At 26.6% G+C, this 26,395-nt stretch overlaps 19 protein-coding genes and 1 non-coding gene across 20 annotated transcripts; 9 read left to right on the forward strand and 11 right to left on the reverse strand.

The window, feature by feature from the left end:
• Positions 1 to 364: 364 nt before the first annotated feature.
• Positions 365 to 2,401, reverse strand: AAJ76_210002401 (heat shock protein 70; the record flags this gene model as incomplete). Its single annotated transcript, XM_024474567.1, has 1 exon — positions 365 to 2,401. One exon carries the CDS (start codon positions 2,399 to 2,401, stop codon positions 365 to 367), a length of 2,037 nt encoding a protein of 678 aa, XP_024331167.1.
• A 1,037-nt stretch (positions 2,402 to 3,438) lies between these two features.
• AAJ76_210003439 (superoxide dismutase) lies at positions 3,439 to 4,092 on the forward strand (the record flags this gene model as incomplete). Its single annotated transcript, XM_024474575.1, has 1 exon — positions 3,439 to 4,092. The coding sequence occupies one exon, from the start codon at positions 3,439 to 3,441 to the stop codon at positions 4,090 to 4,092; it is 654 nt and encodes a 217-aa protein (XP_024331168.1).
• A 214-nt stretch (positions 4,093 to 4,306) lies between these two features.
• Positions 4,307 to 6,160, reverse strand: AAJ76_210006160 (hypothetical protein; the record flags this gene model as incomplete). The annotated part of the gene is made up of 1 exon (XM_024474591.1): positions 4,307 to 6,160. The coding sequence occupies one exon, from the start codon at positions 6,158 to 6,160 to the stop codon at positions 4,307 to 4,309; it is 1,854 nt and encodes a 617-aa protein (XP_024331169.1).
• Positions 6,161 to 6,194: 34 nt separating this feature from the next.
• AAJ76_210006195 (vacuolar atp synthase subunit c) lies at positions 6,195 to 7,139 on the forward strand (the record flags this gene model as incomplete). Its single annotated transcript, XM_024474592.1, has 1 exon — positions 6,195 to 7,139. One exon carries the CDS (start codon positions 6,195 to 6,197, stop codon positions 7,137 to 7,139), a length of 945 nt encoding a protein of 314 aa, XP_024331170.1.
• A 480-nt stretch (positions 7,140 to 7,619) lies between these two features.
• AAJ76_210007620 (hypothetical protein) lies at positions 7,620 to 7,841 on the forward strand (the record flags this gene model as incomplete). Its single annotated transcript, XM_024474593.1, has 1 exon — positions 7,620 to 7,841. One exon carries the CDS (start codon positions 7,620 to 7,622, stop codon positions 7,839 to 7,841), a length of 222 nt encoding a protein of 73 aa, XP_024331171.1.
• Positions 7,842 to 7,847: 6 nt separating this feature from the next.
• On the forward strand, positions 7,848 to 8,096 carry AAJ76_210007848 (u6 snrna associated sm-like protein; the record flags this gene model as incomplete). The annotated part of the gene is made up of 1 exon (XM_024474594.1): positions 7,848 to 8,096. The coding sequence occupies one exon, from the start codon at positions 7,848 to 7,850 to the stop codon at positions 8,094 to 8,096; it is 249 nt and encodes an 82-aa protein (XP_024331172.1).
• Positions 8,097 to 8,339: 243 nt separating this feature from the next.
• Positions 8,340 to 10,073, forward strand: AAJ76_210008340 (abc transporter; the record flags this gene model as incomplete). Its single annotated transcript, XM_024474595.1, has 1 exon — positions 8,340 to 10,073. One exon carries the CDS (start codon positions 8,340 to 8,342, stop codon positions 10,071 to 10,073), a length of 1,734 nt encoding a protein of 577 aa, XP_024331173.1.
• A 457-nt stretch (positions 10,074 to 10,530) lies between these two features.
• AAJ76_2100013017 (nucleosome binding factor spn subunit spt16) lies at positions 10,531 to 13,017 on the reverse strand (the record flags this gene model as incomplete). The annotated part of the gene is made up of 1 exon (XM_024474559.1): positions 10,531 to 13,017. The coding sequence occupies one exon, from the start codon at positions 13,015 to 13,017 to the stop codon at positions 10,531 to 10,533; it is 2,487 nt and encodes an 828-aa protein (XP_024331174.1).
• Positions 13,018 to 13,624: 607 nt separating this feature from the next.
• On the forward strand, positions 13,625 to 13,759 carry AAJ76_2100013625 (hypothetical protein; the record flags this gene model as incomplete). Its single annotated transcript, XM_024474560.1, has 1 exon — positions 13,625 to 13,759. One exon carries the CDS (start codon positions 13,625 to 13,627, stop codon positions 13,757 to 13,759), a length of 135 nt encoding a protein of 44 aa, XP_024331175.1.
• A 14-nt stretch (positions 13,760 to 13,773) lies between these two features.
• On the reverse strand, positions 13,774 to 14,235 carry AAJ76_2100014235 (meiotic expression up-regulated protein 26; the record flags this gene model as incomplete). The annotated part of the gene is made up of 1 exon (XM_024474561.1): positions 13,774 to 14,235. The coding sequence occupies one exon, from the start codon at positions 14,233 to 14,235 to the stop codon at positions 13,774 to 13,776; it is 462 nt and encodes a 153-aa protein (XP_024331176.1).
• Positions 14,236 to 14,602: 367 nt separating this feature from the next.
• Positions 14,603 to 14,848, reverse strand: AAJ76_2100014848 (signal peptidase subunit; the record flags this gene model as incomplete). The annotated part of the gene is made up of 1 exon (XM_024474562.1): positions 14,603 to 14,848. The coding sequence occupies one exon, from the start codon at positions 14,846 to 14,848 to the stop codon at positions 14,603 to 14,605; it is 246 nt and encodes an 81-aa protein (XP_024331177.1).
• A 29-nt stretch (positions 14,849 to 14,877) lies between these two features.
• AAJ76_2100014878 (kunitz protease inhibitor 1) lies at positions 14,878 to 15,804 on the forward strand (the record flags this gene model as incomplete). Its single annotated transcript, XM_024474563.1, has 1 exon — positions 14,878 to 15,804. The coding sequence occupies one exon, from the start codon at positions 14,878 to 14,880 to the stop codon at positions 15,802 to 15,804; it is 927 nt and encodes a 308-aa protein (XP_024331178.1).
• A 299-nt stretch (positions 15,805 to 16,103) lies between these two features.
• AAJ76_2100017279 (wd40 domain-containing protein) lies at positions 16,104 to 17,279 on the reverse strand (the record flags this gene model as incomplete). The annotated part of the gene is made up of 1 exon (XM_024474564.1): positions 16,104 to 17,279. One exon carries the CDS (start codon positions 17,277 to 17,279, stop codon positions 16,104 to 16,106), a length of 1,176 nt encoding a protein of 391 aa, XP_024331179.1.
• A 49-nt stretch (positions 17,280 to 17,328) lies between these two features.
• On the forward strand, positions 17,329 to 20,493 carry AAJ76_2100017329 (dna-directed rna polymerase subunit b; the record flags this gene model as incomplete). Its single annotated transcript, XM_024474565.1, has 1 exon — positions 17,329 to 20,493. The coding sequence occupies one exon, from the start codon at positions 17,329 to 17,331 to the stop codon at positions 20,491 to 20,493; it is 3,165 nt and encodes a 1,054-aa protein (XP_024331180.1).
• Positions 20,494 to 22,213: 1,720 nt separating this feature from the next.
• On the reverse strand, positions 22,214 to 23,212 carry AAJ76_2100023212 (sir2-like protein involved in telomeric silencing; the record flags this gene model as incomplete). Its single annotated transcript, XM_024474566.1, has 1 exon — positions 22,214 to 23,212. The coding sequence occupies one exon, from the start codon at positions 23,210 to 23,212 to the stop codon at positions 22,214 to 22,216; it is 999 nt and encodes a 332-aa protein (XP_024331181.1).
• Positions 23,213 to 23,257: 45 nt separating this feature from the next.
• Positions 23,258 to 24,520, reverse strand: AAJ76_2100024520 (fidgetin-like protein 1; the record flags this gene model as incomplete). Its single annotated transcript, XM_024474568.1, has 1 exon — positions 23,258 to 24,520. One exon carries the CDS (start codon positions 24,518 to 24,520, stop codon positions 23,258 to 23,260), a length of 1,263 nt encoding a protein of 420 aa, XP_024331182.1.
• A 35-nt stretch (positions 24,521 to 24,555) lies between these two features.
• On the reverse strand, positions 24,556 to 24,628 carry AAJ76_2100024628. The gene has a single exon. It is a non-coding gene; the product is annotated as a tRNA-Arg (tRNA).
• Positions 24,629 to 24,695: 67 nt separating this feature from the next.
• Positions 24,696 to 25,202, forward strand: AAJ76_2100024696 (gtp-binding adp ribosylation factor; the record flags this gene model as incomplete). The annotated part of the gene is made up of 1 exon (XM_024474569.1): positions 24,696 to 25,202. One exon carries the CDS (start codon positions 24,696 to 24,698, stop codon positions 25,200 to 25,202), a length of 507 nt encoding a protein of 168 aa, XP_024331183.1.
• Positions 25,203 to 25,321: 119 nt separating this feature from the next.
• Positions 25,322 to 25,618, reverse strand: AAJ76_2100025618 (vacuolar atp synthase subunit f; the record flags this gene model as incomplete). Its single annotated transcript, XM_024474570.1, has 1 exon — positions 25,322 to 25,618. One exon carries the CDS (start codon positions 25,616 to 25,618, stop codon positions 25,322 to 25,324), a length of 297 nt encoding a protein of 98 aa, XP_024331184.1.
• A 282-nt stretch (positions 25,619 to 25,900) lies between these two features.
• On the reverse strand, positions 25,901 to 26,368 carry AAJ76_2100026368 (40s ribosomal protein s16; the record flags this gene model as incomplete). The annotated part of the gene is made up of 1 exon (XM_024474571.1): positions 25,901 to 26,368. The coding sequence occupies one exon, from the start codon at positions 26,366 to 26,368 to the stop codon at positions 25,901 to 25,903; it is 468 nt and encodes a 155-aa protein (XP_024331185.1).
• Between the last annotated feature and the right edge of the window lie 27 nt (positions 26,369 to 26,395).

A 26,395-nucleotide genomic window follows, 5' to 3' on the forward strand; every position in this document is an offset into this window, starting at 1 on the left:
TGGCTCAATACACCATTTAAGAACACAACTCAGTTCAGCGGGGCGATACAGCAACAGTATCATGCCTGACCTCCCCCAGGTCAAAGAGTATCAAAGTACTCACTTTGCAGACTTCTCTGCTTGCTCTCGTTTGTTTTACCATAACCCTTCATTACAGAATTTGTCGGCCTTTTTAAAGACTATCTCTTACCTTAAGTAAGTGTATAGAACAACACTTCTCTGCTCGCCCTTATTTTGCTTACCAAAATCCTTCATTTTTGTATAACTAAGAATATAAAGTTAAACACCAAAAAAATATTGATGTGTTTTATTGCAAACATTTCTTACAAATAAAAATTAAAAAAAAATAAAACTAATAATTTATTTAAGCACCTGGTGGTGGAGCCTGCCCGGTTGGCATTACTTCTTTCATTATGTCTTTAAGTTCCTGATCCTTTTGATCCATTTCACTCTCATCAAATTTAGTTCCATCAATTCCATATACCCAATCTTCGTAAGGCTTAATTCTAGCAATAATCTCATCTTTCTTTTCTTGTGGTAACTGTTGATGTTGTTCTACTGCACTTTTAAAGGAATGTAAAATTGATTCAAATCCGTTTTTCTTTGTAATAAGCCTTTTAACATCTTCATCCGCTTTTTCATGTTCAGCTGCAGCTTCTTTCATTTTTTGAATTTGTTCATCAGTTAATCTACTTTGAGTGTTAGAAACTGTTAAAGACGACTGTTTACTAGTTTGCTTATCCTCAGCAGTAATATTCAACACACCATTATTATCAACATCAAAGGTGACTTCAATCTTTGGTACCCCTCTGGGAGCTGGAATAATTCCATCTAAATTAAATGATCCAATCAAATTATTTTCCTTAGCTAAAGCTCTGTTACCTTCATAAACATTAATTGTTACAGCTGTTTGATTATCTGCATAAGTTGTAAATGTTTCGGTCTTTTTAACTGGAATAGAACTATTTCTAGGAATAAGAACAGTTGCAACACCTCCTGCTGTTTCAATACTCAAATCTAAAGGACAACAATCAATAAGAAGTAATCCACTTGATTCACCCATAACATCAGAGAATACAGAAGCAGCTTGATATGCTGCACCGTAAGCTACAGCTTCATCAGGATTTAATGATTCAACAACCTTAGCTGGTCCAAAGTAATCTCCTAACATTTTCTTAATCTTTGGAATTCTTGATGATCCTCCTACTGGAATGACCTTTGAAATCTTACTCTTTATTTGATTAAGTTTTGCTTCTAAATCAGGTGTAAGTAATAATTTAGTGCCATCTTTAGAATAATTCACTCCTTTAATATCTTCAGACAAAAGAAGGCATCCCTTTACTCTCTCTAAGCAATTCTTAAATAATGGATCACATAAAAATTCAAACCTTGCACGGGTAATTGGAATATTTAAGTCAACAGTTCCATGGAAGCAAGGAACATAAATCTGAGAATTATCGGTAGAACTTAACAAAGCTTTAACTCTTGTAACCTCAGCCCTTAGTCTAAGAACTGAATTCTGTTTAAACTCTTCTTGTGGACTAAGCCCATTTTTCTTTTTAAATTCATCAAGTGCATATTGAATTAATAAATTATCAAAATCTACACCTCCTAAGAAAGTATTACCATCAGTAGCCTTTACAACACCCACAGATCCGTTCTTTGTACTAAATTCAAAATCAAGTACAGATACATCAAATGTACCACCACCAAGATCGAATACAAGTATATCTTCTTTAGTTTCAATATTTTGATTTTCTTCAGTCTTTTTATGACCATAAGCCATAGCAGCAGCAGTAGGTTCAGCAAGTAATCTAATATTATCAGGTTTGAATCCAGCAATAATTGCAGCTTCTTTAGTTCTCTCTCTCTGAGGTTCTTCAAAATAAGCAGGAACAGTTACAACAACAGAATCAACCTTAGTTCCAAGCCTAGTTTCTGCAGCCTTTTTCATGTATGTAAGTACCCTTGATGAAATTTCAATAGGAGCATAATAATCTGTCTTGCCATTTTTTTCGATTTTAATAGCAATATTATCAATTACTTTTTGCGATCCAGGAACAGGAGCAGCTTCTTCCTTTTTAGTTTGGAAATTATATCTAACAACCGTAAAAGGCCACTTTGAAATACAAGTCTTAATATTATCATCATCAAATCCTCTTCCTATCATTCTTTTAGCATCAAAAATAACTGAGGCAGGATCACTTGTGTACATACTCTTTGCAGCAGAACCGACGATAATATTTCCAGACTCACCGAAAGCCACAATAGAAGGAGTTGTTCTATCACCATCTGGATTTGTGATAATTTCAACTTTACCATTCATGTAAGCACCTACACATGAATATGTTGTACCTAAATCAATACCAATTGCATTTGAAGTTTTAGATTGCTCACTCATTTATGCAGGGTTATAAAAAAAATTTATTTATAGAAAAAAAAATTCTAGAAAATTCATTTTTTCAAGAAAAAACTTTTTTAAAAGAAAACAATTTATAAAATATTTAAAAATTTAAATGCTATTTTTAATAAATATTAACGTAATTTTATGTACCAAAATTTATTTCCTATTCTGTAAGAAATTTATTTAATAGATGCTTTCAATTTCTTTCTAAAATAAATTCTATTATAAACAGTATGTATCTTTAAAAATAGATTTTTACTGGCTTTTTTGTTTTAAATTATTATTTATATAGTTATCTTAAGTCAACATTTTTAAATCTTTTTAAATTGTAAATGTGGAAGGAGATAAAGTAATTTTAAGTTAAGGTTGTGTGCAATGAAAAAATAAATAAAAATGATTTTATGTTCTCTCTATACAACACTTAATTGTAAATAAAATACTTTTCTCAGATGACACAATATATATCTTAAATATAGAAATATATAAATTTAATCCTTACACAAATTTGTTTTGTAGAATATAATGACATTTAATTTATTTATTCACCCAAATAAGTAAATCTTTTTTACAAATTTTCTTATTTAAAAGGCCATAATTTTGTGTAACTCCTTTATAAAAAATTTTAATTAAATAATTTTCTACCTTATTTATTGTATTTTTATTTTTCTTGTAATATTTAAAAGTTTAAATGTTAGAAAAAACCGTGAGTGTATAAAAAATAAATATGTAAAACTTCAACCTTTAATACAATCAGTAAAACTTTTTTCTTTTTAATACAATTAATAAGATTTCTTTTTATTTGATAAGATTAATATATTACAATTAAATAACCCAGTGAATAAACATTTAATTGTAAAATAATGTATTAAAGTATCTCATTTAAATCCTTTAAACCGCTTTTCTTAATAAAAATTATTAAATGTAAATTAATTTATCATTTTGTAAGTTTTTTTCTACTTTTTTACAAAATGTAAATAACAATACAAATTAGTAAATATTTTCAAGTTATAAATTGTTTTCTTTTTTTGCCCTTAATGTTCACTCTTCCAAATCTGAAATATAGTTATAAATCTCTAGAGCCTTATATAAGTGAAGATATAATGGAGACCCACCACTCTAAGCACCATCAAGCGTATGTAGACACTCTTAATAAAATAATATTAGATAACAATTTGTGTGGTAAATCATTAAATTCATTACTTTTTAATAATAAAGGAAATGCACTTGTTGATAAACAATTAAGAGATTATGGTGGTGGTCATTACAACCATAGTCTTTTCTGGTTGGTAATGTCACCAGAAAATAAAAAGATTTCTTCCCAGTTAGAAAGTGCTATAATAAAAGACTTTGAATCAATAAATAAATTTAAGGAGAATTTTAATACTGAAGCTGTAAAATTATTTGGATCAGGATGGGTGTGGTTGATATATAAAGATAAATTGTGTATTAAGACCAGTGTTAATCAAGATAATCCTATGATGGAGGATGGTGAATGTATTCCTTTACTATGTCTTGATGTATGGGAACATGCGTATTATTTACAGTATAAAAATAGGAGAAAAGAATACATTAATGAATGGTGGAATGTAATTGATTGGGATGTAGTTAATGAAATATATCAAAAATGTGTGGTAGAAAAGAAAGGTAATGTGTTTATTACTGATGATGGTCAATTATGCATAAATTAAATTATTAAAATTGTATTAATGTATTTGTACTAAATTATTGTGTCATTATACAACTGTCAATTAAACTTAATCTTTGTTAAAAATTTAATTGATGTAGTGTAAACAATTAGAAATAAATTTATTTTTTTAATAATATAAATTAATAAATGATACTTTAAAAGATGATAAAAAAATAAATCTAAAGCTATAATAAATCAAACTTTTATTACACGTATTAATCTAACGAAATAAGAAGAAGATCTTTTATTATAAAATTTAGATGTTTATCAAGTTCAATACATTCAATTATTTCTCTAAGAATACCTTTAATAATTTTTTTATTTTTATATTCTATCAGTAAATTTAGAAGACAAGATATTTCGCCGGTGTCTATTAAATATTTTAAACCTTTAAGTTTACCTTTTAAAATATTAATAAGCTTTTTATTATCAAGATTTAGATCTATTAATACTCTGTAAACATCTTCAGGTACAAGTGAAGTTGTATTTTTTTTATTCTGTAATTTATTTAAAATTTTAAATAGAACTTTTGGATTAATCTCGTATTTTATATATTCAAGAAATAACTTTTTATCATAAATAAAATTTAACATTATCTTGTCTCTGTTTATTTTATATTTCATAATTCCATATGGTATTTTATTATATTTAAGACATATATGCACATAAAAGGACATATACTTTGTATCATCAAAAAAAAGGGGACAAATGTCATACAAATAGTCTTGATAATTGTTGTTCATGTATTTAAGTATATACAAAAAAACCCTATCTTTTTCAGGCAGTTTTTTATGCAACTTATTTATAAGTTCTTTAAATATTTTTTCATTTTCGTAAACATCTTTTCTCACAAAAATTAAATCAGTATGTTTAACAAGTATATTAGCATCAAAACTATTTATAAATTGTAAAAATAAGTCATTATTATAAAGTTCTTCTAGAACATCATACTGACATCTAATTATGTATAAAATAAGTTTCTTATTTTCTGTGATTTTACAGGCTTCCTTTGCAATTTCTTCATTAACTATATCAATTTCTTTTATTAAAGATTTAATATTCTCACATTCTGTTCCCCTAAGAAGTTTTAGTAAATATTCAAAGCGTTTAGTGTATCTAATAAAATCTAAAATATATGTTAGATTTTCTATGTTTTCGATATTTTCTACAATAAAACTATCTATTTCATCTTTAACTTGATACAAAAAATATTTTCTCAAAATTTCGTTTCCTTTTAAGACTGTAAAATATTGTGTATCTACTTCATATCTTTTAGTTTTTATGATAAAATATCGTATCCATTCTTGTACATTCTTATTTTTAAATTTATATGGCAAATTTTTACTTATATTTTCCTTAGAAATTTTAGGATTAAAATATTTTTCTTCTAATTTTTTAAATACAATTAATAAATATCGCATTTTGTATTTATATTTACTTATTATTCCTTTCTTTATTTTGTACTCAACAATTTGTAGAATATTTTTAGTACTTAGTTCTTTTCTAATACTATATAAATAATCAGCTTGTTCTAAAGTATAATTTTTTAAACTAACAATTTCATTTTTATCTTTAACAAGTTGTAAAATTCTCAATCTTTCATTTTTAAAAAGTTTATGCACATAAATTTTTTTATAAAAAATTGCATTATTTTTTGCTAAATAAATAAACTCTTTAAATTTATAAATTTCTTCTATTGTCAAAAAATCCAAAGTGCTTTTACTAAGTTTTTTTAGAAAATTTGGCGGTTTAATAAAAAAACCAATCTTAATAAAATATTCTTCGTCACTCACTAAATTAATATTTGTTCTTAATATTTTAAAATGTGATGATGTAAAATGTACAATAAAAAGTAATTTGTAAATAATAGTCAATAACTCTCTTTTGTATGGTTGGTCTACCAATACACTGATAATAATTGGGTTATAATTAAGTATTTCTTGCAAGTTTGTTGGTGTTGATAACAAAGATTCTATAAGCTTAAAAGAACTATTTGTTTTAGGTATCCATTTAAGAATGTCTTCTTTTTTAACAGCTTGTTCATTATTGTGTTGATTTATTTGATGCATCGCTAGGGATAAACATAATTTTTTTTTAGCCCATATGTTGCTAGTAGGTCTTCCTCTAGAAGATAATATTGATGTTAACGAAGAAATATGTAAAATAAAAGATGAATATGGTATCCTTGTAGAAACAATAGATTTACCTAATTTCACAAATTTCTGTATTTCCGAATGTAGTTCATATGATGATACTTTGTATAAAGCAGAAAAAGATTGTATAGATTTAATTAAAGGTTTTAGAAGAATTAAAGAAATTTGTTTTAATTGTCTTATACAATGGGACGGAAATAAATATGGAAGTTTAGACATGAAGGAATGTTTTAACATGATTCTTGATGACTTATCTCATCTTAAAATGTTATATACAAAAAAGCGAGATGATCATTTAAAATTTAAAAAGGAGAGCGAGACTATAAAAAAACGCACACAGGGCAATTTACTTGAAAAAGATTTGAACATTGAATGTGGATCTTATGAATTTTTAGAAGAAGTTTTTGTTGTGGTTGATAAAGAAGGAGTAAATTTTTTAGATTTTATAAAAAAATGCGAAAATGCATCTGATGAAGTTATTGATCAAATTGATGAAGATGAAAAATATTTTTTATATAGAATTCTTATTCTAAAAAATAATGTTAAAAATTTTAAAAAGGAATGTTCAGCAAATGGCTTTTACATTAAAGAAAAAAATAATAATTTAAGTTTTATAACCTGCGAAGACAATTTAGAATTATTTATTGACACTCATTCGTTAGAACTATACAAAATTTTTATTCATTTAAAGTTAGTAAAGCTTTATATTGAATGTTTTTGTAGATATGGTCTTCCTAAAAAATATTTATGTTTAATTTGTACTGAGAAAAAAGCTTTTGAGAAATTTAAAAATATTAGTGATAATTGGAAGAGTGATAGAATTATAGATGACAGTGATGAAGATGAAACAGATACAAATTTTGCGCATACATTTATTAATATTGAAAGTGAATAAAAAATATATATTATTTGTTTTAGCAATTAAATTATAAATATTAAATTTTTTTGTGTTTTAAATAAAGCAACAATCAAAAATTATCTAGCAAGCATCTATAAAAACATAAAATTATATTTTATAGAAGAAAGAAAAGACATCAATTTCTTATTTTAAATAAAATTAATATCTAATACTGTTGGAACTAACCATGAATTTATTTATCAAAAATATAAATTGTTTTTTATATCAAATTAATTATAAAAACTATCAATAGATTTCGACATGCATAAAAGTATTATTCATGCAAACAAATAACAATAAAATAAATAATTTTGATTTAAAATTTCTTAAACCTTCATTTTAACAAGTTTATTTTCAGCATCTTACTTTAATATCTATATTTACTGCAGTCTCCACATTCACTGCTTCTTTACTATAAACACTTTACACATAAATTTTTTTATGTGATGATAAAATTTTTGTTTACACTACCCTTCTATGGAAAATGTATACAACGTTTACGCAGATTTTATTGATAAACAAATTGTTATTAAACAATATGATGATACTACACTTACAGGTACACTGATTTCAGTGGATGGCTACTTAAATATATTTTTAATAAATGGTAAATATAATGATGAAAGTTTTACTTTTAATTTTAAATCTATGTTTGTTAGGGGTAGTGTGGTTGATTATATTTATATAGCAGATAAATAAACCCTAATGTATCCCCTGACACTTGTGAGATTAAGTAAGAATAAGTTTATAAACTTTGAACTAAAAAATGGATCTAAAGGAAGAGGATTTCTTAAGAAGTGTGATTTACTTATGAATTTACATGTTATTAATATGAATATTGAAGATAACGAAGGCCAAGGAATATTTTTTAAAGAATGTTTTGTTCGAGGAACTAGCATAAAAACAGTAACTGTAGATCCTTCTTTGCTCCATTTAAATAATGAAGAACAATAAAAAATTATTTTATTTTGCAGATTTAATGGTAATAAACTTATCAAAACATTTAACAATATTCATATATAATTTATTAAAAATGTTAAAAAAATCAAATGTTTATTGGGCGTGCATTCTTTTACAAGTTAATCTTATAATAAAGCTACTGGTTTTAAAAATCATTACATGATAAAGATATTAAACTATTATAATTTTACAAGTCAACACAATACAAACAAAACAACTTAAACGTTATTAACCCTTATGGATTTCAAAACTTCCGAAAATGAACTAATATGGAAAGATTTAAACTTAAAAACGCCATCAAATAAATCATTACTGCAAAATATATCGGGAACAGTCGGTCCATCCTCAATGACTGCCTTAATGGGACCAAGCGGTGCTGGAAAAACAACATTACTAAACGCTCTAGCTGGAAGACTGCCGAATAGTATGAACCTCACTGGGGAAATACTATTAAATAGCAGGCCGCGAGACAATAACGAATGGTCGAAAATAATGGGCTACGTCGAACAAGAATTTTATGGCTACGAAAATCAAACTGTTTACGAAACGCTCGATTTTTGTAATAAAGTTAAAGGCGCCAAATCGTCTGTAGAAGATATTATGAATATTTTAGGGTTGGTGAAGTTAAAAGACAGTCTTGTGTGTAAATTAAGTGGAGGAGAAAGAAAAAGATTATCTATCGGTGTAGAGTTACTCGGTAATCCACCAATTATATTTTTAGATGAACCAACCAGTGGCCTTGATTCATTTAATGCCATTAATATATTAGAACTACTTTTAAAATTAACAAATTTAGGAAAAACTATTTTAGTGACAATACACCAGCCTTCCTACATGCAAATTAAGTATTTTTCTCGTGTTATACTTTTATCGCAAGGTAAGATGATTTTTGAAGGACCATTTGATCAATGTAATGATTTTTTTCAAGAATGCGGATACAATCTTCCACCGAACACAAATCCCACCGACTTCTTTTTAGATGTTATATCATTAGATACGCGAAATGATAAATCTATGGCAGATTGTTACAACAAAATTAATTATATAAACGAAATGTGGATGGAAAAAAAAATACAACACACTCCTCGTTTAGATAATCCTGTCAATTCTTATGGTGTAACTGGTAGTAGTGTATTATTTCCAGTTTTACTTAGAAGAAATATTATTGAATATTGGAGAAAGACATCATTTTTGGCTGTAAAAATTTTACAAAAAATAATTTTTTTATTGATTTTTGGCTTAGCATATCTAAGAATGGGATATTCTGAGGATGAAGTGAACAGTAGAAAAGGATCTCTTACATTTCTAGTGCTTAATGGATTATTTGGTGTTTGTGCCCCGATTTTTAATGTTTTTCCACAAGAAAAACGTATTATAGTCCGCGAAAGGCGTTCAGGAATGTATTCGGGTTACACAGCATTTTTGTCTAAATATGTTTCAGAAATTCCTTTTAATATGGTGTATGAATTAACATATTTAGTTGCTTTATATTGGATTATAGGGTTAAATCCGAATGCGGGCCGTTTTTTTATTTGTTTAATTATTTATGCATCATTAATTAATTTTTCATTGGTTTTTGGATTAGCAATAAGTACAATATCACCATCACAAAACATTGCGCAAATTATTGGATCGACATTTATATTACTGTTTACAGTATATAGTGGTGCTTTTGGCAGTACTAATGTTATACCAGCATGGCTGAGATGGATAATCTTTATATCGCCAATATATTATGCATACACCGCTTTAATACAAAATCAATTTAGAGATGTTACATTTTATAGTGGGTCACAAAATATACCAGGAGAAGAGTATATTTATATGAACAATACGAAAATAATAGGAATGTGGTGGTGTATACTTCTTGTGTGGTTATATACATTTGGATGGTATATTATAGGTAGTGTAGCACTTCAATTTACTACTAGAAGTAATATTAATTTAGAGAAAAGAAAAGATCAAAATTAATTTAATTAATTATTAATTTAAAAAAACAATAAAAGTTTTTTAATACCTATCGTTTATGATTATCACGTTTTATTGCAAAAATTTTAAAGTCGATGTGAAACCAATCAAGGCTTTAACGCTGAAACATGATAATGTTTGAAAATTTAAAACATGTATCAAAAATTAATTGCGTAAAATTCCAGCAAGAATGCCAAAGAAAAATTCAAATAAATCTTTTTATTCTAAAACGTCTCCTGACTGTAATACAAAAATAATTTAAACCAATTATTATTTTAATGCAATTATTTATTTTAAAAAAATAAAGATTTTACACTTATCATTTTTTATAATCAAGGCTTATTTAACAATTGAATTTTTTTTATAATCAAGGCTTATTAAAAAATACATTTTTTTTTCCATCACTAAATTTAATACTTTAGAAAAAATAATATATAAATTTTATAATAAAAATTTTAATTTACCTTCTTCTTTTTTTCCTTCTATCATTACTACTTTCAGTATCTTCATCACTTTCTTCTTCTTCTTCACTATAACTACTATCTTCTTCTTCAGTAAAACTGCTACTTACTGTAGAAAAACCAGAATCTTCTTCTGATTCGTGGTCACTAGAACTTTCTGGTTCCTCTTCTTCTTCCTCACTAACTGCTTCTTCACTTTCATTATCTTCTACCAAAAGTTCCGTCCAGCCACCACTTGCATAAAAAGCTATCGGATCTTCTTGAATCTTTTTAAGAACATTTTTCCACTGAATATTAAAAATAGTTTCCATGTAAACAATATTATTAGAATCAAGATAGTCTTTAAACTTAGACATATAAGAAGATTCAATAGATAATATTTTAGATATAGAATAATCTTTAAGTATAAAAACCACATCATATGTTTTAACATTGTAGACTACCCTTTCAAAATTAACAACTTCAATGTCATCAAGTGATAAAACAAAAAATGGTTGCTCGTGTAGCGCAACAAGACATTCATGAGTTTTTTGGATAAAAACAGATTCTTTAAATGGAACACCAGTAAAACCTTCTCTTGGTCTTTGAACCTTTAAAGAAGTTTCACTTTCAATTTTAGATACAAAAGTCTCAAACATGTAATTTAGTCTTTTCTGTTTATCAAGTTCTTCTTTTTCAATAATATATTCCATATGTTCATCACCTCTTTTATGAGTGTTGACTGTGAGATTAGAACTTGCCTCTTGATAAATTTGTACATTCTTTGTTTTCTTTAAATTAACTATTATTGGATTTTGCAAGTGGAAGTGTAAAATAGTTTTATTCTGCACATCTCCTTTTATAAAAAAGATATATTTAATATTTCCAAATAAAATATCTAATTTGTCTTCAACAAATCTAAATCCATTTTCATGTAACTCAAGTGTTGATGTTTTCCTCTTTTTAACAGCAGTCTTAATATCCGTTCTCATAAAAATGTCTACTAAACCGATTTTATTACTTTTCTCAATAAGTTTATCTTGTGCCACAATGTCTTTATCTGAAGATACAGAATATCTAGCTTTTAATTCTTGTATTTCATCATAAATTTGTCTACCTCCTTTATCTACAATATTAATACTTTTAATGCTCGATAAAAATTTAGTATTTTTATTATTTAAAAATTCAAAATTGAATTTTAACATCGTTTCATCAACAAGCACCACGTTCTTAATATTACAAATATGTATAGGTAATATAAAACTACTTACAGGTATACATAAAGCATAATTTTTAGAATCTACAAAAATTTTACCTTTTCTAGGAATTAAAGATTCTTTTTCATAAGGTCTTGTTGTTTTTATTATTTCATCTGTTTCAGATACATTATTTTTATTTTTATGATAATTTAATCTCTCATCGATAAGATTTTCAAGTAATTCTTTTTGATGCTCTTTACGCCTCAAATCCAATTCAAATTCTCTAGATTTATCTCTAAATCTAGGTCTATTATCAAGAAAATCTTCGAATTTGTCATTCGGAGTTAAAAAAATAGGAACTTCGTCAAGATAAAACGTATTACTTAATATTGATGAACCATTAGTAAGTTTAAGAACAAAAACTAATCCATTTAAAATCCTAAATTCATTTTTAAAGTTAACTTCCTCATTAAGAAGTCCTGTCGTATACAAAAAATTATCATCGATCACAAAATCATTTTTTTTCAAATATTCCGATACTTTTTCGTGCACAATTTTTGAATTATCACCAGGTCGAATAAGTCCTAATATAAATTTCTGAGCATTATAAAAAACATTAAGATCACTATAAACCGTTCTACCACCTTCTGCACAGTATCCGTTATATCTAATTCCAATTCTAAAACTATAATTAGAAATTTCTGGCTGAAAGCTATGTTCTATATTTTCATTATCTATTCCATCAATAGGCATATCAAATATTTCTTCTAATTTATCTTCTTCTAATGCATTATCTTTTATTAACTCCGTACAGTGCTTAATGACGTGTTCAATAACAATTCCCGCCTTTTTACAATTTATTAACTCATCTTCATCTTTGTATAAAAACATTCTTTGTATTTCTCTTGATACATCAGCACACATTAAATTATTATAGATTGTTTTACTTAAAATACCTTCTGTTTTATTTTGATCTACAACACAAAGATTTTGTACGGTTGATAAACTTTCTATAACAAATTGTAAATTACTTAAATCTTTTTCAATAACAATTGTCTTTACATTTTCTAGATTCCTTAATAAATCAAGTCTTTTTTTATGACTGTAAATTTTACAAACAGAATCAATCAAAATAAGAGTGTTAGGAAATTCATATCCAATGAGATAAGTACTTAAAGCAGAGTTTAAATTGGCTTGTTCTAGATCTAAACGACTTCCTAATATTATAAGTAAAGGATGCGGTAACAATTTTCTAATTTTTTGGACTCTTCTCGAAAATTTTAAAGAATCAATTTTTATTTCTGTCATTTAAGGATTAAAAAAAAATATTTTATTTCTGCTATTTATGCAAAAAAAATAAATAAATAAAAAAAATCATAAATGCATAAAAATGAGATACAAGTAATAGATTGCTTATTTGTCTAAAATTACAAAAAAACAAACTTCAAATGTACATAACAGCTTATTAATTGAATAAGAAGAAATCTAAAAATAGATCAATTTAAACTGTCAAGCTGTTTAATAAAGATTATAATATGTACGTATATAAATTATGTAATTTAAAAGTAATATTTTATTTTATAATGGTATAGTAGTTAATTTATCTATGTAATTATTGTTTAATATTAGCATAAATAATTATTTTTATTTATTTTGTAGTTGTTTACTGATAAATGAAAAAACTGTCTAAATTTACAATCTTATTTATGTTACAGAGCACAATTTATTGTATTTTGATTCTCAGAAAAAGTGATCTTTACAATACATTTAAATATTAAGTGTATTGATTATTTATTAAAAATAAGAAATTGTTGTAAGATAACACTTGCAAAAATTTATAAGAAGTAATTTATTACACAATTATTGTTATTTAATATTTTCTTATAATTTAATAAAAAGTAAAAAATATTCTCCCATGAAAAGCACTTGTAATTTTGAAAAATTTACAATAAATGAAAATTTACAGAGTGAAGATATTCAAAATGCTTTAAAAGATCATAAATTTATAGAAATTGAAGAAATAGAAGATTTTATTAATAAGTTTAAATAAACCTTACTTGTATTTTATTGTACAAATCTATGTTCTTTTTGGCAATGTCTATACCACCCAAATTTATAATTTTTATCTCCAAATTTATATCCCACTGTAATCCAACCATCACAAGCCTCACAGAACCCTTCTAATTTACCATTATTTCTTCTTATTTCTGGTTCAGGATATTTTATACCTTTTGAATTTATGCCATGCTTAAAGTTCATATGGTACCAATAACTACTGTTCTTTAACTTAAACCATTTATCGCATGGCAAACAATACCCTTCTTTATTTTCTTTTATGCCTCTGGTCTTGTGTGGTTTATAAGAATCAGCTTTTTCAATACTTTTTGTTTGTACAATTTCAGAAGTAATTTTATATTCATCAAAATGAAAAGGGTGATCGACAAGAGTTAACTCATCAGAATCAAATATTAACAAAGAATCATTATTATTTAAAAAAGATTCTAGATTTAGTACAGGATTTTTCATAGATCATGCAAAATACAAGAATTTAATAAGTTTTAAATTAATCTTAAAAAATTTACTAATACATTTTAAAAAATTTATGAATACATTTTATAAATGCGGATATTTATAAATACATTTTAAAAAATAAATAAAGCATTTTAAAAATGTGTAATTTATAAATTAACCTTAAAAAAATAGATAATTTGAAAATTTTAAAAATATGTAGTTTATTAATACACTTTAAAAAATAAATACACTTTTAAAAAAGCGGTAATTTATAAATACATTTAAAAAATAAGATAAACATTATAAAAATTAATGTCAATTTTTACATTTTAAACAACAAAAAAACTATCCTCATAAATACTAAAAAATTAATCTTATAAATTTAATTATTCTTCTTTTCAAACTTTAATGGATTTTTTCTATAAAATCTCCAAGATGGCACACAAATAAAGAAAACAATGCATACAGTAAATATTCCTAATAATAAAGTATATTTTAAATCATTGTACAATATACCAGTTATTAATGAAAAGAAATATCCAATGTATATTAATACATAAAAAAGCTTCATTGATAATTCTTGTCCATGGTAATCAATAGGTGGATTAAATTTTTCAAAAATATTCATGGGTTAAAAAAAATACTTAGCATAAATGCATGATGATATTTATACCACTAATTTTAAGTAAATTTGTCATAAGAAAGGAAATACGAGACATGACAAAAAATGAGTGGATTAAATACAAAAATGCATTTAACTTATTTAATGAAAAAGGGTATTTAGCGGACATTGCTAAAATTCATGTGGATGTAGATAATTATGCCCATAAAAATGGTAGATTTCTTCCATGGCACAGAATGCTTCTTCTTCATGTAGAATCAATCTTACAAATGCTTACAAAAGATCCAGAAATATACATTCCTTACTGGGATTGGTCAGTAGATGCATCTGATCCGAGTAAATCTCTTATTTTTACAGATGAATATTGGGGACTGTCAGAATGTTATAAAGTATCTTTCCCTAATTCGCATTGTTTACAAAGAAAAGATAAAAATATAGATCCATTTTATGGCGTAAGAGATATAGAAAGATTAATTAATAGCAAAGGTACATACAATGAATTTAGAGATATTTTAGAACTTGTACCACATGCTTTAGTTCATGAAAATCTCAGTGGCGATATGGGACAAATGTTTAGTCCAAATGATCCAATATTCTGGCATCACCATTCTTTTATTGATTATATCTGGCACCAAAAGCAGATTAAAGGTTTAAAAAATCAATATGAAGGAACAGTTAATAATAAGAAATTAGACATAGAAGAGAGATTATATCCATTTAATAGACAAGTTAAAGATGTACTAGATCTTAAAAAATGCAAAATAAAATATAAACCTTTTAAAATTGTAAAAATACAAAGTGAACATTTCAAGCCTTCAGAATTATCTGCCAAATACATAAAATTACATAATTACAATGAAAAAAATGTAAGAAAATATGAAAAATATATGAGAGGGGAAATTAAAAAAGGAATATTGAGAAAAATATGGGAGTGGTTTTCTGGTAATTATAAAATGACATAAATAAATAAAAATGACATATTAATTATTTATTTAAGGATTAGATTGCTTTTATATTATTTTTGTTGGAACGGCAAGCACATGTTAAATATCAATGTGTTGCTTGGCTAAAAATATTTGACATGTTTAAAAATATATATTTACATTTTTAAATAAACCGTTGTTTTTTTGATAAGCACTTTTCAAATAACAACAGTCCTTTTCTTCCGAATCCAACGGGCTTTTAAACCATAGATGTTTTCGTTCCTCAGTTAGTATTAAGTCTTTTCTTCGAAATAAAAAAAAAACTTAAAATCTATCATTTATTTAAAAAAGTACACCTTATTACCTTTTGTACCACAGACCAATAGATTATTATAATAATCAAAACAGTAAACTTCGTCATCACATACAAAATCTCTAATAACCTTCTTTTTCGAAATTCTAAACATTTTAACCGTTCTATCTTTTGAACTAGAAATAATCAAATCGTTAAAAAGTTTAACTTTATAAACAAAATCTACATGAAAATATTTAGCAATTAATTTTCCTGTCTCAACCGACCATAAACGTACTGTTTTGTCAAAAGACCCCGATGCAAAATAAATATTATTAGACCCAAGCGAAACAGAAATAACTTCTCTTTCATGTTTAACACGTCTTTGTACTATAAAATCTTTCCACACAACAATACATCCATCATCGTCTGCTGATACCATATATAACCCATTCATATCAATACAATTAATACTAGAACCGTGACCGTTAACTTCAGAAAGATCAGCATTTCCTTTATAAATTTTTATTTTCCCGTCTCGTCCTCCCGATACAATAACTTCCCCATTTGTAGCGAGACACGTTATTGGTTTGACATGCCCGTAAGAAAATATGCATTTACCATCAAAATCAAAAATTTTTACACTTCTGTCTCTTGAAGCCGACACAATAAACTTTTTATAAAATTTAATTGCAGTAACACCGTCTTTGTGCCCATTAAAACTTCGTACAAATTCGCCATCAGAAGTAAAAAGTTTAATATCGCCACTTATTGCCCCAGATATAACATATTTTTTACAATCAGAAATATCAAGACATTGAACCCAGTGATTATGTTTTTTTAGTATTTTTTTCTGTGTTTTTGTAGTCACATCCCAAAATCTTACAGTACAGTCACTTCCACCGGTAACTAAAACTTCGTTAAATTTAAGACATAAAACAGGACCCTCATGGCCACTATAGGATGAAGAACAAAACGTTGCTGCTTGTGTAGCTGCTTCCTCTTCATTAGTTTTTATTTTTATAATCTGTTCGTCATTTAAATTAAGACATTCAACCGTTGATTTCAAAGTATCAGAAATTTGATTTCCGTTAATATATAAAGCCATTGTGGTGTTTATTAACGACTTTAACTGGTCTACAGTAATTATTTCGGGTACTTGCATTTTTTCTGCCAAAGAATTACCATTTTGATCTTCAAATTCGACAAGTAATAATTTCATTTTTGTGGGCAAAAAAAATATAAATTATTTTATTTAGCATAAACCCATTATGAAAATTGAAGACATAGCGAAACCGCATATTGAGTCATATAATGCTCTATTTTACAATAAAGTATTTAAAAATATTATAAAAAAAGTCAAACCGTTAACAATAGGCTCTTTTAGGATGGAAATAGCTGATTTTACTGTTCATCAGCCTTTTATTACAGAAAGAAATAATATTAGTTTGGATAGAAGATTACTACCGAGGGAAGCAAGGTTGACAAACACGACTTACAAAGGAAAAATATTTATAAAATTCAGTTTATTTTATGATGATAAATTAATAAGCTCGGAATTTCGACCATGTGGTGGATTTCCTATAATGGTTAAATCTGGATACTGTCATTTGTTGGATGAACCAAATCCTAATTCTATAGACGAAGATGAGAATGACATTGGAGGATATTTTATAATTAATGGAATTGATAAACTTATCAGATTTCACATTATGCAGAAAAGGAATTATCCTTTTGCACTGTGTAGACCACAAAAAAATAAAAACTACACTGACAATTATATTTATATTAGAAGTGTAGGGGATGATGAATTGGGACATGTAGGTTATTTACATTACAGCATAGATGGTGATGTATTTTACAGATTTTTTAGAAGAAGAAATGAGTTTCATATTCCAATTATTATTATTTTAAAAGCTTTAGTGAATACAACAGACCAAGAAATTTATAAAATGCTTAACAATGACATATACATTACAGTTGCACTAAAAAAAGCTACCAAAGAAGAAGTATTTTCTAGAGCAGAATGTATTGAATACATTGGTGCTAGATTTAAACAGTCAATGAATGCTTCTACTAATGAAGAAGCTTGTATAGAAATTTTAGATACATATGTGTGTCCACATTTAACCAAAAATCAAGATAAGTTTAATTTTCTAATTTATTCTATAAAAAAACTTTTCAGTTTGGTAAAGGGAGAAATTATTCCAGAAGACTCAGACTCTCCTGCATCACATGAAATGTTGACGGAAACACAGTTGTTTGCAAATATTTTTAAAGATAAGTTAGAAGATTTAAAAAGATCTTTTAAAGCGCAAATTATGCGCACTTTTCTTCGTAAAAATGGGAAGCGTAAAGATTACGAAAAGAATAAAGAACCAATTTTGCCTTCTTTAGAAAATTGTATGCACGCTTTTAAATATCTTGATTGTGTGAGTGTTGGCAGAGCATTTGAATCTTTTTTATCTACCGGTAATATTAATATACAAAATTCTAGTGATATATTACAAAGTGCAGGATTTAGTATCATGGCAGAAAGAATTAACTTTTACAGATACATTAGTCATTTTAGAAGTTTAAATAGAGGATCATTTTTTCAAGAAGTTAGAACAACAGGCGTACGAAAATTAAGATCTGAAAGTTGGGGATTTTTTTGTCCTGTACACACACCAGATGGTACCCCCTGTGGATTACTAACACATTTAACTTCCGCTGCTTCTCTTGTCAATTTTACCAATAATTTTGATTATAATTTACTTTATTCATTTGGGATAATTCCTTCTCATAGACAATTTATTAACGGAATATCTGTTTTTTATAATGGATTACTGATTGGATACACTTTCAATCCATGTGATCTTACAAATAAACTTAGAAAATATAGAAGGGATAATAATTTAAGCTTAGAAATTATTCATTATTCTGGACTTAAATTATATGAAACCGTTTTAATTTACAATACTGTATCTCGTTTGATTAGACCTGTTCTTCACAAGGAAAGTGGTAAAATTGAGATGGTTGGAATAATGGAACAGGTCTTTTTAGACATAAATCTTAATGATATGACAGTTTATAAAGACAGTCCTAACATTAGTAAATGTTTTGAATATCAAGAAGTAGACAATCAGAATATTTTTAGTATAGTGGCTAGTCTCACTCCTTTTTCTGAATACAATCAATCACCAAGAAATATGTATCAGTGCCAAATGGCCAAGCAGAGTATGGGACATCCTGCTCACAATATCAAAACTAGAAATGATTCTAAGATTTATATGCTTAATTACACTCAGCACCCGATAGTACAAAATAAAAAATATAGTCTTGTACAAGATTATCCTTTAGGGTTAAATTGCATTGTGGCTGTTTTGTCATATACAGCATATGACATGGAAGATGCTATGGTTATCAATAAAGGAAGCATGGAAAGAGGTCTTTTTACTGGATATGTTTACAAAGTAGATAAAATAGAATTACCAAAAGACTGTTGTTTTTCTTATCTTCCTGATGTTGGTTGTAAAATTAATACTGGTGATATTTTATATAAATACATGGATTTTGGAGGTAAAGAAACATCTGTGTTGTGTAAAAGTAGTGATGGATATATTATTGAAAGTGTAGACATTTTTGAAAATGAAAATTTATGTGCAAATATTAAGTTTAGAATTATTCGAAATCCAAATATAGGAGATAAATTTTGTAGTAGACATGGTCAGAAAGGTGTGTGTTCAATGCACTGGCCATCTATTGATATGCCTTTTACTGAATCGGGAATTGTACCAGATATTATAATCAATCCTCACGCATTCCCATCTAGAATGACTATAGGAATGTTAATAGAAAGCATGGCTGGAAAATCAGGCTGTTGTTTGGGGGAAATACAAGATGCTACGCCATTTGAAAAAAATACTTTTTTAAATAATAATGACGTACAGCGCAATGAACCATCAATCGGTGATCAATTAATCCAGCATGGGTTTAATTACTATGGAAATGAGCCAATGTACAGCGGTATAACAGGCACAGAATTTAAGACAGATATTTTTATTGGTGTCGTTTTTTATCAAAGATTAAGGCACATGGTAAATGACAAATATCAAGTTAGGGCATCTGGTGCCGTTGTAGCTACCACTAGACAACCCGTGGGAGGAAGAAAGAATTTAGGAGGTGTAAGATTTGGAGAGATGGAAAGGGATGCTATGATTGCACACGGTACCCCTTATCTTCTAAATGATAGATTACTTAAATGTAGTGACCACTCTGTTTTTACTTTCTGTTGTACTTGTAAGAGTATTCTATTCGCTAATAACGATAAGTGTATTTGCGGTGGTAAGATTTTTAATACAGTAGAGATGCCTTATGTATTCAAATATTTATGCAGTGAATTGTTAGCTATGAATATTAGAGTTATATTGGATGTTAAACAGCCTGTTATTTAATTATTAAATTTTTAGGTAAAAATACGCTCATTACGTTTATAATTTATATTAAAAAATTTTGTAATTTAAATTTTAGTTCCGTACTTTCATGAAAAAATTATTTATATATATTTACAAATTTAATTTTTTTTATAAATCTGATACTTTTAGCTTTTTAATACAAACAAACTAAGATTTTTATGCAAAAAAATATAAAAAAAGTTATTTTTCTAAATTATGCATAATAAAGTTCCAAAATTTCATTACTCAACTCCAATAAAACCTAAGTCTATAATTTTGTATAGAAGTAATGATTTAATAAATATTAATACAAAAGATGACATCTCTTTACAAATATCAAAGGCTTTAAATGATGATTCTTTAGGAGGTTTAACAGAAGACTTATGCTCTTCAAAAAATAATAAATCGGATTTTAGTAGCGAAAAAAATTCTTGCATTCACACAACATCTACTAAAAAAGTTGATGCAGATGTAAATTACAGTTTGAAAAATCACGAGAATGATGAAATAAAGAGCTGTGAAAAAGAAAACAATAAAAACAGTAAACTTTCTAAATCTCAAAGTGCAGAATATAAAAATAAAACATATTTACAAGTATCACATGAGCAGAAAAGTGTTTCTAATCATTTTATCGATAATAAAACAACATCTTGCATAACAAATAATAAAAATACAGAACCTAGTAATTTACTAGATTATAATTTAAATGATGAAAAAATTAAACAAAAAAATGATTCTTTGATTAATTTAACAAACAATTATGAAAAAGCTTTAGGGCATGTAAAAATTTTAAAACCACAAAATAAGCAGACAACCTTACCTAAATATGAAATTATCAATATTAAACAAAAAGAGGAAAATCTCTGTCGTACAACTTTTAGAAAAAATCAAAAAAATCCTCATTCTAGTAAATCTAAAAAAATAAATAATACATCGACAACAAGATGTAAAATACTTTTGTATCTTGATAAACTGTTTTGCGAGAATCAAAAACATAAATTAAAAAATAGATACCTTAGAAAAGAAAATTGTAAAATAAATTTAGAATTAAAAAAACTGAGAGAAACATGCATTGATTTACAACATGAAAAGAAAGAGAGTGTGGCAAAAATTATTAAACTACAAGCAGAATTTGAAGAAAGAAATAAAGAATATGAAATTGTTAAAGATAAGAATATTTCTGAAATGAGAATTTACAAAGAAAACATAGAACATTTAAATAAACAGAATAAAAATCTTAAAGATAATATAAAAGCTTATATTGATGAAATATACGCATTTCGCAAGAAAGCATTGGATTTTATGAGTAGTTGTTCTCATATAATAAATAACATTAATGTAAGCAAAGTAATCCATGCATCACAAACATTAATAGAAATGAGATATAAAAAGGTTGTGTGTAATTTAGATGTAAATAATATATATTTGCAAATAAACGACATGGCCAATAAATTAAATCAATTTTTAGACTTTATTGCGAAAAACAAAGAAGAACATAAATTTAAATATAAATGTTTTGTTGATAACGAAAAATATTTATCTGAGAAAGTATTACAAGTTAAAGAACAATTAAAGTCAAAAGATATGAAAATTATTAAATTAAAAAATAAGATAAAGAAATATAAAACTAAGTTTATTATTAAAAAACAAACGAATAGCATAGAGCTATCTTTTTCTAGAATTAAATCTTTTCCATCAGAATCAGATGTATGGGATTGTTTCAAATAAACTTTGAATTGTTTAAAACAATAAAATTGTTGACAATATCTTCTTTTGTTAACGAAAGTCGTTTCATTTTCTTCAAAATATTTTTCTTTGTTGGTTTTCTACTTTCTGTATCAAGTACTTTCTTTTCTATATTTTCTTCGTGAATAGAAATATCTTGTAGTGAAATATCTAAATCATAATTTTCAACTGATTTTTTAACATGTCTAAAAAAGTCATCTGAAGTTCCTTTGTAGAAATGTGTAAAATATTTCTTCATAGAAGAAGAGCAATTACTTAAACTAACAAATATTCGATTCTTGCAAAATTTACTAAAATACTTTACCATATTTTTTACTCCAAAAACATTAAGACTAGTACCTACTACTATAAGTAAATCTAAATTACTATCTTTTTTAATACATTTAGATATTAAATCAGAATCTGGATGATCCTGATGATAATGAATAATATTTGTATGTAAATATTTAGGAATATTTTTTAATCTTTCATTTTGAGATTTAGCACAAATTGTGCATTTAGGAGAATTTAAAATATCAGTAGGATTATTAAATTCAGACTGTGAACCACAATATAAACATCTTAGATATTTTAAATTTCCATGTAGATAAACCAAATTATCTTTTGTTAATCCACCTTTCTCTTCTAAACTATCAATATTTTGTGTATAAACTCTTAAAGATGTTACCTGTGCATACCATTTAAAAAATTTATGTGTATACGATGGATTACTGTTATTAATTAATCTTTTTAGATTACAAATGTATTCAAGGTAGATTTTCCTAGTACGTGATTCAATTCCAAATTTATAACTGAATAATTCTTCGCCTTTTATTTTGTATTTATTTTTAATATCCTGAAAAAGTCCAGTTTTTGATCTAAAGTCGGGAATACCACTGGAAACAGATATTCCTGCACCTGCGATAATAACAACCTTTTTTTGCGAAAAAAAATGGGCATTTTCTAGTATCCACTCGTTAGAAATATAATCCATAAAAGAATAAGGGGAAAATAAAAAGAATTAAACACTCAATAATTTTTATTTCGATCCATAAGTTCCATTCCATTCTTCATATAAATGCAGATCACGACTACTTACGCTTTTTTTGATCTGTGAAACAGCCTTTACAAAATCTTCAACATTAATTTCTCTAGCATTTTCAGTTTTAAATTTTTTTATATCTTCAATTTCTCTAAAAGGTTCAAGTGATGCCTCTCTACATAAATTAAATATATCTGAACCAGAATATCCTTCTGTAAGTTGACTGATTTTTGTAAGGTCGTTAGCAGACAAATTATTTTTATAGTTTGTCACTAAATTTTTTACCATTTTTATTCTTGCATTTTCATCTGGCAGTGATACATAAACTCGTTTTACAAGGCGACGCACAGCTGCCTCGTCAATTTCATGCGGTCTGTTTGTCGCTCCTATAACAAGTATTTTATCATCATTAGATGTTGCAGTTCCATCAAATTGTACTAAAAATTCTGTTTTGATTCTTCTACTTCCTTCATTTTCATTTTCTGATCTTTGACTTAACAAACTATCAATTTCGTCAATAAAAATGACACTAGGCTGCATTTTCCGCCCTAAGTAAAACAGTGCTCTAACCATTTTTTCACCTTCACCAACCCACTTACTTGTTAATGAACTTGCACTTATACTAAAAAAAGTAGCATTACATTGACTTGCTATACATTTTCCAATCATAGTTTTACCAGTACCTGGCGGACCAAATAACATTAATCCCTTAGGTGGTCCTCTGAGCCCAGTAAATAAATCTGGTCGCTGCATTGGCCATAATACTATTTCATTAATTATTTTTTTAACATTATCTAATCCAACTACATCATCCCATGTAATATTATTAACATTTTCTAAGATTTCACTTTTAATTCTTTCTAAAATATTATTTTCTATATTTGATTCAGGATCTATTTCACCACTAGACTTTTTCGCATCATTTTGTTTTAATCCTGTAAGTTGTTTTTCTGATGCTGTTTTAAATCCACTACTGTAATTTTGTTTGGTACCAGTTTCAAAAAATGGAGATGTAACTGAATTATAATTTTCTAGTAATAATTCAATTTCGTCTAGATCACATTCAAGAGGTATATTTGTATATGAATGTAATAATGGAAGGAGAGAAGTATCATTACTTATTATTGGTAGAATGTGGTCAGTGTATAATTTATCAAGTTTTGTATCACAATTACGTAGTTCTGGTGGAAGAAATGATAAGTATTCGGGTAGATCTTGTTCTTCTAATTTTTCTTGTAAATGGTACAACTTTTTATGCATGGCATAAAAATATTTTTTTTTTAAAATAAAATATTCACTCCGAGCGGGACTCGAACCCGCAATCTTCTGCTTAGAAGGCAGACGCGTTAGCCATTACGCCATCGGAGCTTAAATATAATTAAAATTAAACACACGTTTTCTTTCTTACTTTAAAAAAAATATCGCTCTGTATTTTATGACATTTCTAAAATTAATAAGAAAACTTAAAAAAGAAAGCAATCAATTAAAATTAGTGTGTATTGGATTAGACAATTCAGGAAAGACAACCATTCTAGAAAATATATTTAGAAGGAATACTAGTAATATTCAACCTACATTTGGATATTCGTTATTTTCTTGTGTGTACAGAGACACTACTCTTTTAGTGTATGACATTGGAGGACAGACAGTTTTTAGAGAATTTTGGAATAATTATTTTGAGAAATGTGATGGATTAGTATTTGTATACGATTTGACTACAGGGAATGACATGTACTTAAATAAAGTTATTAATGAGGTACCAGACATTCCCGTGCTTATTTTAGGAAATAAAAAAGATTTATGTAATGTTAATAAACCTATGGTAGATTTAAAAGATAATGTAAGGTTATATTATGTAAGTGGATTAGATATTAATACACTTGTAGAACCATTTGACTGGCTTATACAGAAATGTAAAGAACACTTAGCTTTTGATATATAATTTTTTTGAAAAATTGTTTTTTAAAAAATAAATTTATTACAAATTTACATTTTATGACAACTTTTACATTTCTACGTTTATTGTTATGCGCATAAATAAAATAATTTTTATAAAATATTTTAATGTTCACATTTTATTTTACTTGGTATTTCTATTATTGAAGGTATAAGTCCATCATATTTCTTTATTTCTTCTAAAATTTTTTCATATACAAAATCACACACCAAAATGAGAGCTAAATCTTTTCGAAGGATTAATTTAGTAAACATTTTTTTTAAGTCTTCTTCTGGTGTATTATAAGTAACCTGAATAAGATTAGGATTTTTAGTATCTAGTTGTATTCCAGAAATCATAAATCCATTTATTGTATCTTCATCTCCCAAAATTCCTACACTGTTGTGTGTTTTATAATCCATAAGGGAAAATAATTACTGCATAAATAAATGTATAAAGTTTAGTGTTAACAAGAAAACTGTAAAACAGCGAGTAATAATAAAAATTAATTATTGAGATAAAACATGGGTTTATTTAAAAAACAGATATGACAAGGCTATCATTAAAATACTGCTAGTGGGCAGTTTGTCCTACAGTTACAGAAGAAGCAAATTTATTATTACACAAAAAAATAAATGAATTATTACAGAAATAACAAACGTATTATAATACAAAAAAAAATGTATTATTTAAGAATTTTTATTCTAACGATAAGATTTCTGATATCTTGCACGTGCACCCGGTCCTCCAAATTTCTTTGGCTCTTTCTTCCTAATATCTCCTACAAGACAATATCTGTCATAAGCCATCAGCATTTTTTTTATTTCTTGCTTTTTCCATTCATCAAAATAAGTACCATAGTAAGCCACTATAGCTTTAGAAAAAGCCATTCTTACTGCATATGCTAGCGCTACATCCCCATTATTCTTTTTGTTAGTAGTCACTCCTTCTTTAATTTTTGTGGTGATAGTAAAACTAAGATTTTTAAGATTAGATTCATCAACAATACAAATGATTTCTTTAATCTTTGATAGCATTAATCTGTTACTAAGTATTTTATAAGGTACTTTATCGACCAATATTGTCATCTCATCACTCTCAACACACTTACAGGTAGCCAAAGCTGTTTTTCTTTTTCCTTGGGTTATTACTGATTTTTGTATTTCTGCCATCTGGGGTTTAAAAAAATATTTTTTTTA

Source organism: Vairimorpha ceranae (genome assembly GCF_000988165.1).
Source record: "Vairimorpha ceranae strain PA08 1199 chromosome Unknown NODE_21, whole genome shotgun sequence".
Lineage (NCBI taxonomy): Eukaryota > Fungi > Microsporidia > Nosematidae > Vairimorpha > Vairimorpha ceranae.